The sequence below is a fragment of the Lacerta agilis genome, chromosome 9 (assembly GCF_009819535.1).
Source record: "Lacerta agilis isolate rLacAgi1 chromosome 9, rLacAgi1.pri, whole genome shotgun sequence".
Taxonomy (NCBI): Eukaryota; Metazoa; Chordata; class Lepidosauria; order Squamata; family Lacertidae; genus Lacerta; species Lacerta agilis.
Genome location: NC_046320.1, coordinates 10,270,819 through 10,283,014, shown reverse-complemented (window position 1 = coordinate 10,283,014; position 12,196 = coordinate 10,270,819). Strand labels below are relative to the sequence as shown.

At 47.4% G+C, this 12,196-nt stretch overlaps 1 protein-coding gene across 1 annotated transcript in view; it reads right to left on the bottom strand.

Moving 5' to 3' along the window:
- LOC117053166 (coiled-coil domain-containing protein 33-like) overlaps positions 1–11,699 on the bottom strand; it is a 78,109-nt gene extending 66,410 nt beyond the window's left edge. The window contains exons 1-2 of the mRNA XM_033160716.1: positions 11,676–11,699; positions 8,099–8,256 (exon numbers count right to left, since the gene is read on the bottom strand). Of these exons, the coding sequence (XP_033016607.1) occupies positions 8,099–8,256; positions 11,676–11,699 (182 nt within the window). The remainder of the gene's footprint in view (positions 1–8,098; positions 8,257–11,675) is intronic.
- Between the last annotated feature and the right edge of the window lie 497 nt (positions 11,700–12,196).

Here is a 12,196-nt window from a genome sequence, read left to right as displayed (position 1 = left end):
AACTTTTCTCTGTCCACTTTCTCCACTGCAGGCCTAATCTTATAAATGCCTATCATGTTGCCTCTTCCTCGCCTTTCTCTAAACAAAAAAGTCCCAAATTCTGCAACCTTCTTCCATAGAATAGTCACTTCAAACTTGGATCATTTTGGCTGTTCTTTTCTGAACTTTATCCAACTCTACAATGTGCTTTTCGATATTCAAATGGTTTCTATTGGCTTTTTAATTGCGCTCATTCCTTTAATATTAGGGCTTCGTTTTCATTTTTTAAAAACAAATGCTTTTAAGGATTCACAGTTAGTAAGTGTTCTACTGGAGGCTCCCCACCCCAATAAAGGTGGGGTTTGTTTTGTTTGTTTGTTTTTTTAAAAAACCAAACACCTCACATTTCAAAAGGAGCTATTTTGATATAAGGGGGGAAGTGCCATTCATGTGCAAATCAGCCTTTGATTGACAACCTGCCCAAGCCTCCCTCTCATTTGTATCTTTTGCTAATTCACATTGCATAATGGATGCAGCTTTCCCTCTGCCTAGCAACAGCCTCATTAGGGGCTGTTCTTAGGCCAAGGTCTGCCTGGCCCTTAACATGGCCCACCCTTCTTTACGCCACTCTCAGAGATCTAGGCGGCATTCCTGCAAACAATAGCACATATATCTTTCTGCCCCCTGGTTCTCCTCACCATGGCTACTCAGACACCTGGTGCACGTGGCCCGTCTAATTTGTGAGATATGCAAATATCCTCCACCCACGGTTGCTCCTGTTTGTCATAGCACCAGAACACCAGAAGAGTCTGCTGGATCAGGCCATTCCATTGATCTGGTACAGCAGGACTCTAACTAAGCCCAGGGGTCAGCAAAATTTTTCAGCAGAGGGACAGTCCACTGTCCCTCTGACCTTGTGTGGGGGGGACTATATTTTTTTTGGGGGGGGGGGAAATGAACGAATTCCTACACCCCACAAATAAGCCAGAGATGCATTTTAAATAAAAGGACACATTCTACTCATGTAAAAACACGCTAATTCCCGGACCGTCTGCGGGCCATATTGAGAAGGCGATTGGGCCGCATCCGGCCCCCGGGCCTTAGTTTGCCTACCCATGCTCTAAGCATCTGACTTCCTAACCAGGGTATTGTGGGTTTTGGGGGGGGGCAATCTAGAAGATGCTCTGAGTCCCTTCCAATCTTTGTGGGTCCTATACCCAGTGAGGATTAGAATCTGAAGTAGGATACTGCTGCTAAACTGGTCGGGCGAGTATCTTTGTAGGCCAATGACCGTAGCTGGTCCTCATCAGCTAAGTGTCCTCCTCAGCACCCCAAAAGGAGCCAGGTTGCAAGAGCTGCAACTAAGTGATGGGGCCTTTCCTCCACCTAGCTGCTAGGTGGGAAGATGAAAGCCAGTGTGTGAGGGCTAAGCTGGAAGCAAGACACAGAGAAGCTGCAACTAATGGAGAAGCAAGATCTGTTGTGGTGTTAATGCTGTGGTCAGGGCCGTCTTAAGCCTATCTGGCACCGTGGTGCAAGGATCCGTCCAACGCCCCCTGATGCCCACCTTTCCCTCCGGGTGGGCAGCAACTGGAGGGCGGCTCCTGTGGCAGGGAGGTCTCCAGTTTAGGGACTGATCTCGGCTCACGTTCCACGTGGATCCCTTCCACGGGGACCCCTCGGGCTCCTTCCTGGCCACCCCGTGCCCCCCCCCAGTCCTGCGCAGTGGCAGGCTGGAGAAGCACTCCAGTGACCAATTGTAGCACCGAGAGGAGGGGCGGCCGCCGGGGATTGTGCCCGCCTCCTGGGTGGGGCGCACACACCAACCGGAGAGGGACGGACGGAGGGATGGAGGGCTGATCACTGCACGCCTGGCTCGCCACCGCCAATCGCCTTCTCAATCCGGCCCACAGATGGTCCGGGAATCAGCGTGTTTTTACATGAGTAGAATGTGTCCTTTTATTTAAAATGCATCTCTGGGTTATTTGTGGGGCCTGCCTGCTGTTTTTGCATGAGTAGAATGTGTGCTTTTATTTAAAATGCATCTCTGGGTTATTTGTGGGGCATAGGAATTCATTCATCCCCCCCCCCAAAAAAATATAGTCCAGCCCACCACATGGTCTGAGGGACGGTGCATCGGACCACAACTGAAAAAGGTTGCTGGCCCTGCCCTAGACTCATTCCCCACTTGGGATGGCATGTAACACGGGCATGCCTTATGGCCACATGAGGGATCTTGGTTTGGTGCGGAAGACGCTGGACTAGATCAGCCTCTGTCTTGTGGATTCTGATCTAACAGCGCTGACCTCTTAAGTCCACGTCTGGCGGCAGCCTGAATCACAGCAATTTCATCTCACTTTCATCTGGGTCTTTGGCACAGCAAATGCACGGACAGCTCCTCCTAGACTGTGTGTGTTGTTAAGGCTTGGAGAGGGGAGGGTCAATAATGGGGGGGGGGGGAGAAAGCATGAGCTCTGAAGCATTCTTGGTTTTAATCTCACACGTTGTTGCTTTCTCGCTGCTTTGAATGTCACTCCTGCCTCCAGGCAGGTCCAGGGTTGAGAAAGACTCCCTGCCTTTTCACCCAGGCATTTCCTGTGATTCTTGTTCAAATGTTTTTTTCCAGTACGGCTTCAGACAAAAATGCCATAACAATATAAATGGTAAAATATGGAGACGCAAAGGGTGGTGGAGGAGGAGGAGGAGTTTGGATTTGATTTCCTGCTTTATCACTACCCGAAGGAGTCTCAAAGCGGTTCACATTCTCCTTTCCCTTCCTCCCCCACAACAAACACTCTGTGAGGTGAGTGGGGCTGAGAGACTTCAGAGAAGTGTGACTAGCCCAAGGTCACCCAGCAGCTGCATGTGGAGCGGAGACGCGAACCCGGTTCCCCAGATTACGAGTCTACCGCTGTTAACCACTACACCACACTGGCTCTCAGGGTGCGGAAAAGATGGAGTCATGGCCCATAGATGCCACCCCCACCCATAGCTCAGTGGCAGAGCATTTGTCTTGCAAGCAGCAGATCCCAGGTTACACATGGACCAGTGGCCTGACTCAGTATAAGGCAGCTTCCTAGAATCCTAAAAAAAGCACCTTTCTTCCAGGACCCAGAGACACACAACTGCTCAACGTTGTAACGCTAGAATTCGAGGACATCTAATGAAGCTGAAGATTGGAAGAGTCATGAGAGGTAAAAGAAAGTCCTTTTTCTATTCTGATTTCCTCCGATATCACATTGTTTATAATGATTTTTGCTTTTCGTTCTTTATAAATAGCATTTACGCCATTCAAGAATCTTTGACCGACCTCCATCTTTTCCAAATTCTTTCTTCATAAAACTCCAAGAAATGTTGTCAAAGGCCTTCTCCGCGTCTATGAACATCAATGCCGCTTCTGTGTTTATCTTCTTTTCCAATCTTTCCAATATATCCACAATGTTCCTTGTATTGCTATTCATACGTCTACCAGGTAAAAAAAACCCTGCTTGAGCTTTGTGGATATATTCCTTCAAAACTCTTTTTAACCTCGTGGCCATGACATTGGCAAATATTTTGTAATCCAGATTTAGAAGTGATCTTGGTCGGTAATTCCTCATCTGGGTTTTGTCTGTTTCAGGTTTTAGTAAAAGAAAGTCCTTCTTCAAGCAGCTCATAGTTAAACTATGGAACTCCCTGCCACAGGAGGCGGTGATGGCCACCAACCTAGATGGTCTTGAAAGAGGATGGGACAACCATGAAGAAAAAGGCTATCCATGGCTACTCGCCAAGATGGTTGTGCTCTGCCCCAATGGTCAAGAGGAGACTGTGCTTCTGGAAGCCACAGGAGTAGAGAGGGCTCTTGTGCTTGAATCCTGCTTGTGGGCAACTGGTTTAGTGACAACAGGGTGCTGGAACAGGGGGCCATTGGCCTGATCCATCTGGTTCCTCTTATGTTCTTATCCCCAGCCCTTAATCCAAATATTGCAGCAGCCATTCAAAAGCCACCTTCTGGTGATGAAACCAGTCGTGAGCCACTTGCACCAAGGAACAGTCTGTATTCTCACAAGATCTGCATTTGACCGTGAAAAAGTCTTTGCATCCATCCATCTTGTGAGCGGGTGGAAAACGCAAAGGCCCAAGAGACAAGTGTTTTTCCAGGGTAACAAATTTTGGCTCCAGCAGAAGCCTCTCTAGGAGAGAAAACTAACGGAGGAAGGAGCTTGTCTTCTCTCACCTCCTCCCTGGCTCATGGCAAAGCCCACGGAGGAGACCGTTTGGGCTTAATTACAGCATCAAGGGACCTGGCAAAAGAAGCTGGTCACGATCCCTTCCCAACTCTATGATTTTATGATTCTATACTCAGAAGATAGCAGGGGTTCTCCATTTGCTCTTCCTTCTGTACTTGCCTCTCACAGGCATCTTGTTCTTTTCAGCTATGTTTTAGTTACAGGTGGGTATCGTGTTGGTCTGCCATAGTCGAAACAAAATAGAAAATTCTTTCCAGTAGCACCTTAGAGACCAACTGAGTTTGTTCTGGGTATGAGCTTTCATGTGCATGCACACTTTTTCAGATGCATGCACACGAAAGCTCATACCAAGAACAAACTCAGTTGGTCTCTAAGGTGCTACTGGAAAGAATTTTCAGCTATGCTTCAATTTGCATGGGTGGGATTTGTGTGGTGGAGTGTGGTATCTTTGTAAACATTTCATCAACGCTGTTTAATAAAGACATTTTAGAAATTGTCCAGCTTTCCAATCTTCTTATAATACGAGGAGGGCAATGTATCCACAAGCATGCCTTTCAGTCTATTTGCATGGAGTTTTATTATGCAGGGGGGGGGGAAAACCTTATAAACAGCTCTGGGTGGGCAGGGGCTTGTAGGGCGAGCTTGGCATCCACACAGAGAAAACCCTGCCAATCAACAACGGGCACCTGTGACTGGCAGCCCCTTCCCTTCCCCCAGCATGGCTTGGCACCTTGATCCTGTCCTGGAGAAACATGCTGTTCTTGGGTGACAGAGTCCTGACTGGGAGGACCCTCCGGGACCCTCTTCCTCCCATCAGAACTAATTTATAGAAAACCTCGGCAGAAATGGACAGCAAATCAACGAGCAGATCTATATCTGGAAATGGACCAACCTTTGCTTAGAATAACCCATGCACTTTGTCAAGTTGCAGGGGGTACGATTTGGTCATCTTAGACTACGGATTAGGGAGAGGGAAAAGAATTTGATTTGGTTTGCCTTCAGAATTCACCCTTTCCAAAACAACACACAAACCAAAGCACAGCCAGGTTGGCACTCTTCCAGATTTTGCAAGGCAAAAGTAAAGTCTACAAATAATATGCTTGCGCGAGGGCAAAAGTGCACATCAAAAGCAGACAGCTGTGAAAGCAGCATACATTCAAAAATGCATTCTATTGAGAGAAATTGCTTTGGAGGAAAACAACTCTGCGTGTTAAGGAGGAAATTGCACACAAAACGTGTTTATGCACTGTAAATTCCTGATGACTTTCCACAAAGTCTGATGCGGAAATGTGGAGAACTGTAAAAACGAAGAACCAAGAGAAACGAAAGCTGACAGATTAGCCTATCCCTGCCCTGGGTTTAATGCATTTTAGAAAGCAAAGTCTGTCTTACTCCATTCATTTCAAAACGCAGTAATTGCTGTGTTTGGGGCCCTTTTGCTCATTCTGGACATCTGCCCCAAAGTCCAACTCTCGTGCTCCCACTAGATCTTTTTCCCAGAGAGGAGAGACGCAGTTACTGTTCAGGATCCACCTACGAGATTGCCTTATGCCATATATATGCCCACTTGATCGCTTCAAACAGTAGAACTGGCACAGGTTAACAGGTGCCACTTAATACCCCCGCCACATTTGTAAGAAATATCTAGTGTGGCAACACTTACACTTTGGAACTCCCTGCCTATTGACATAAGCCTTCAATGTACACTTTTTGGGCGCCTGCTAAAAACATTCTTGTTTAGATAAGACTACCCAGATGCTTAGAAAGTTGGTGCAAGTTTTAATTGCTGACAGCGGCAAGAATGATCATAGCTGGGAAATGGAAAAAGCAAGGAGGATTTCAAACAGAAGAATGGTATAAAGAAGTGTGCGATATAGCAATTAATGATAACTTAACGTGCGCTATCAAAGTTAAGAAGGGAAATATGGAAGAGAAATGACTTTGAGGAAATATGGACGGTATTTGTGATATTTGTATTGTTAAAACAGAAAGGGGCCATGCCATCCGAAGAAGTGTAATTTTTTTGGGAAAGTTGGATAATTGTGATAAATAATGGTCTTGGGGGTGGGTGCAAATTTCTATTTGTATTATTATTACTCCGTTAAAAAAGAAAATTCATTTTAAAAAGGAAAGTTGTTGCAAGTTTTAATCTAAAATTATTGTTACATTTTTCTTATTGGTGATTTTATTGCTTTCTCTTTTTTTGTAAACCACTTTGAGGGTTTTTTTTTACAATCAAGTGGTATATAAATTTTATGAAATAAAAACGTAAGTACATTGAGTGAGCAGGGCTAGCAGCTATCCTGCTGGTGACACCAGCTCTTGTTTATTCCCACCCCCTTCATTCAGAAAAGGGTTAAGAACTCTGGTTCAGATGTTCAACTGAGTGGGGAATGCAACTTGAGGATTATTTTATTTAAACAAATAAATAAAATAATACGATCCCAGCTTTATTTTAAAGCTGACATGTTCATAGAGCATATAGAGGCACATAGTGGTTGCCCTTTAATTCTTAATAGCCCCTTTTAAATGCAGGTTTAAGGTCCAGAAATGCAAACTGCAACTGTCAGGAGCTCTGCTGCACCAAATGCAAAATGCTGTGTTTGCAAGGTTTGGTGTTGGAATTATGGAATATGCACAGCTGTGCCTACCAGTGCCGAGATCTGGGATTCAGGGATGCTAAACCAACATTCCTTCCCCAAACATCAAACCTTGTTTGCCAAGGCACTAAGCACACAGTGAGCACCTTGGCTTCCCTTGGAGGAGGGGGATTCTATATTCCAGATCTCTTTTTTCATTAATATATATATATATATATATATATATATATATATATATATATATATGAGTTCATGACTCAGACACTCAGAATTCAAAACAACTCAGTGATGCCCTTTCAATTAGTCTGCCATACCAAAGTCAGAGGCCTTTAATTGAGTCCCAGGATGCATCTATTATACACAAGGCTGGATAACTCAGTGCATCAAGATGCAGCTCTGTTTTATTTATTCCATTCCAAGTTTAAAATGCTGGAAGTGCTGCCTTGGCCTCTCGCCCACCAACTGTAGAAGATATCATAAATCTGTGGTGAAGGATGCAATCACCTACAGAAGTAAGTACTGTATTTGAATTCAAAGAGTAGAGGGGGTGGAGTGTGTCAACATTTCCTCTATACCTCGTGGTCTCTTCTTCATCAGTTTATTGACGGGTGGGACATGCAGCAAAATGTTGCAGCCATGCCCTTTTCCAAGGTACACTCCATTTCATTCTCCCTCTCAGCCAGTCTCCTTTCCCTCCCCTTCAGCCTGCTGTTGCCTCGCTCTTGTACGCCACTGGGGCTACATAAGCAACGACATTCATACAAAGGTTCTCCACTCCTGACATAGGTCTTCTGTGAAGCAATACACTCCTAACCCAGAGAAACTTTCCTGTGACCAGTGCTTTTTTTACGTTGCCCCAACCAACCAACCGATGGACCGACGTGCCAGCTGTCTCCACAGTAGCAGCACAGACTGGAGCTCTGTCATTCACTACGCCAGTGCCCGGGGTGGGGGGAGAGTCGGGGGGGCCCACGGTGCAGGCGACGGTGCTGCTCCTCTTCCTCCCCTTGCCAGGCTAGAGACAGCCGGTGAGCGCTTGCCCCTCCTTGCTCAAGCCGACCCCACCGCCGCCATTGCCGGGGGCCTATCCATCCTCTTAGCGCCGCCTCAAGTCGCTCATTTGGGGGTTGGGGGGAAAGGGAACAAGGAGCAGCCCAAATGAGAGTACCCCTAAACATTTTTTTTAGAAAAAAGCACTGCCTGTGACCACGACACGTCTCCCCAAATTGACACCATCTCCTTGCATTCAAGAAAACACCAAAAGATAAGAGAGTCAGAAAAGATACTCACACAATGACATAGGGATTGGGTATGTTGCCCTTCTTGGTCGAGGGAACATTGCTGGCCCCGTGCAGCGTGACTTCAACAGATTCCATCTCAGGATTAGCCAAGTGCCAGGCGTAGGGTTTGGAAGTCAGCGTTCCTGGCTCTGCAGGATCCTCCTTCACCTGCCCAGGGGAAGCAGAAGGAACACCAGCTCAGCAGAACGGAGGTTTGTCCGGCAGCATCCACTGCAGAATGTGGCAGCAAAGCAGCTGGTAGTTAAATTCTGGAACTCAGATTGGAGAACTGGGCCCAAACTAACAGAATGAATTTCAACAGGAACAAATGTATGGTTCTGTACTTAATCAGGAATAACCAGCTGCACAAATATAACATGGGGGACACCTGGCTTTCCAGTAGTATGTGTGAAAAGCATCTAGGGGTCTTAGTGGACCACAAGCTTAACATGAGTCCAGCAGTGGAGCAAGCCGATTGGACGACTGGGGTGGCGCATGTGCCCTGTGCCCGGGGGTGGGGCCAGCCACCCATGGGATGGGGCAAGCTGGGGCAGAACGCTCTGCAGGGCCTCCAAGGAGTCTGCCTGTCTTCTCCCACTCAAGGAGTCTGCCTGTCTTATCCCACTCAGCTGCCCTACAGCCCCACATGGGATGGGGCAAGCTGGGGCAGGACTCTCTGCAGGGCCTCCAAGGAGTCTGCCTGTCTTCTCCCACTCAGCTGCCCTACAGCTGAGGGGGAGGCAACAGGTTTGGGGTAGTATGGAGCCTGCGGGCGCTCAAGCCATTGCGTCACTCCCAGGAGAGACGTGTGGTTCGGGTGTGCTGCAGGCCCGCGGTGAGTGCCGCCCACCATTTTGTCACCCCCCTCAGTGGGTACACCCAGGGCAGACCGTACCCATTGCACTCCCCTTGCTACGCCCCTGCATGAGTCAACAGTGTGATGCAATACTGGGCCGCATCAACAGAAGTACAGTGTCCAGATCAAGGGAGGTAATAGCACCACTCTATTCTGCCTCAGTCAGACCACACTTGGAAAACTGTGTCCAGTTTTGGGCACCAAAATTCAAGAAGGGTGTTGACAAGTTGGAACATGTGCAGAGGAGAGCAACCAAGATGTTCAAGGGTCTGGAAACCAAGCCTGATGAGGAATGGAAAAGATAGAGGCCATATCTCCTCTCAGTCTCCTCTTTACCAGTCTCCACATACCCAATGCCCTCATGCACCACTCAGACTGAAAAAACGGTTTGCCGTCCAGGCATTTTGACTGCTAATAGCATGTGGCTTTTGGAGCCAATTCTGGTTGGAAATTAGGGTAGAAAGGATGTGCTGAAGGCATTAATGGCTCTATCTCGCTTCATCTTAAGACCTGCTTTGGCAACAAAGCCCCTAAAGGGCCTCTGTGCAAATCTACCAGAGGACGGCAGAAGCAAGAGTTAAATCTCTGGCCTCCTTGACTTGCAAATGAAAGGCAACAGAAGACCCTTTCAATCATATTTTCATTAGCACCTCATCTGGCTTCATCGACAAGCAACATCCCCAAGAGCCTTGCAAAGCCTTCCTCCTTTAATTCAAAGAGCCAGAAGTTCTTTGGAGCACGCAGAGATGGCACCTGCACCCCCACCAATCAAAACCTTGCAGGTTTGTGGGGGAGAAGGAGGAGAGAGAGAAAGGTTGTTACACACCTCAGTGGATGCAAGGCTCAAGTGATAATAAGGGGAAAGAAATCTGGGGAGAGGTCCTTTTGCTGAAGGTGTTCTAAGAACATAATAAGAGTCTGCTGGATCAGGCCAATGACCCATCTAGCCCAGCATCCTGTTCTCATTGTCTGCCTGAACACTTGCCTGTGGGAAATCCACAAGCAAGACACAAGCACAAGAGTCGTCTCTGCTCCTGTGATTTCCAGCAACTAGTATTCAGAAACATTCCTGCCTCCAACTGTGGAAACAGAGCCTAGCCGTTGTGGCTAGCAGCCTTCAATAGCCCTTTCCCCCATAAATTTGTCTAAAGCCATCCAAGTTGGTGGCCATCCCTGCATGCTGAGGAAGGGGGTTCCATAGATTAACCATGTGCTGTGTGAGGAAAGACTTCCTTTTATCTCTCCTGAATCTTCCAAAATTCAGCTTAAGGTAATTGGATGTCCTTCCTTCATAAGGGAGTCGCTCCATCCCGTTGATCGTTTGTGTCGCCCTTTTCTGAACCTTTTCCAACTCCAACATCTTTTTTGAGGTGAGGTTACCAGAACTGTACACACCATAGGTATTATGATACCGGCAGTTTCATTTTCAGTTCATTTCCTAACAATTCCCAGCGTGGAGTTCGCCTTTTGCACGCTGCTTTGGTGGGTGGCCCACAGGCCGAAACATGGCACAGCCAACGATGGCCAGCCAAGTGTTATCACAAAACGAACAGGTCACCAACCGGCATGACAACAAAGAGGGCAGAAACTGGAACGCCATCCTTGCAAAGCCCTACTTGACACCTGTCTCCACGAGAGAACCTTCAGGATTGTGCATCCTGGCAACCCAACCTTGAATCCAAAGCTTATCCATTCCCTGTGGGCTGAGTAGACCTAAATGCAGAGTTTAGTATGGTAGACACTTCCCATGCCACCCCCTTTTGTCATGTCACCAATTTAACCCTGCAATAGTAGCACAGTAAATAATGAAGGTTTAGTGGGGGACCAAGCAAGTGGCCAAACTGCGAGAGGCAGTGAAGGATAGGCGTGCCTGGCGTGCTCTGGTCCATGGGGTCACGAAGAGTTGGACACGACTGAACGACTGAACAACAACAACAAGCAAGTGGTGCAGCAATCACAGGACTGTTGTACTACATTTAAAAACTGTAATTATATTCAATATATCATGATGTTGTTAATATTATTATTTCCTCCCACCTTTTCCTCTGACAAGGGCTGAAGGTGGCTTACAGATAAAGTCAAAACAGCTAAAGACATAGGAAAAACTTTTTTAACAATTAAACATTAATATAATTAAAACAATATAAGAACTAGTAAGACATTCAAATAATTATAATAATAAAAAAAATCACAGAACCACACCTTTCCTTAAACACTTCCAGTTCCTAAAAGCCTGTTGGAACAAGAAGGACTTCACCTGCAGTCTAGCTTCTCCAGTTAGCTAAAGTGTTAACTCAGGTTAAGAACAGTTTCAGGTTAAGAATGGACCTCCAGAACGAATTAAGTTCTTAACCTGAGGTAAAGGTAAAGGGACCCCTGACCATTAGGTCCGGTCGTGTCCGACTCTGGGGTTGCAGCGCTCATCTCGCTCTATAGGCCGAGGGAGCCGGCGTTTGTCTGCAGACAGCTTCCGGGTCATGTGGCCAGCATGACTAAGCCACTTCTGGCAAACCAGAGCAGCACATGGAAACGCCGTTTACCTTCCCGCCGGAGCGGTCCCTATTTATCTACTTGCACTTTGATGTGCTTTCAAACTGCTAGGTGGGCAGGAGTTGGGACCGAACAACGGGAGCTCACCCCGTCGCGGGGATTCGAACCGCCAACCTTCTGATCGGCAAGCCCTAGACTCTGTGGTTTAACCCACAGCGCCACCTGGCAGGGTAGGGCTTACCTGACCGCTCTCCCCATATTTCATTGAGGTTGGCACCTCTGCCCTCCATCACTAGCGTTTGAGCCTTGGCAGCTGCCCAGTGATGCAAATCCCTGGTGTCCGCTCTGCTGCTTGGCTTCACCAAGGCAAACTCAAATACTTGCCTAAGATCCAGGACAAAGCACCGCTTTGTCTTGTGCTACAGTGCGGGTAACAAGCAGGCTAGTCCACGGTCGGAGGGCATTATTGACTCTACAGAAAGGGCCCTTTAGGTTCTGCTTTATTTCATTTGACCAGTTCAGCAATGTCTTAATGCAATTAAATCTGCCCTCCGGGACACAAGAAAAGAGGGCTGCTCTCTTTTACAGTGAGGCTGGAATGTGTCCCCGCTCTGTTAACAGGAAAGAAAGAAAAGCACACGTCACATATCACGAACGTGATCTCGCCAACAGATGAACCCCAAGGCCGCGCTGCCGGTGCCAGCCTGGCTTAGGAAAACCAGCTTCCTTCAGCAACTCGGTGCACCACCCACCTGCTAGTGG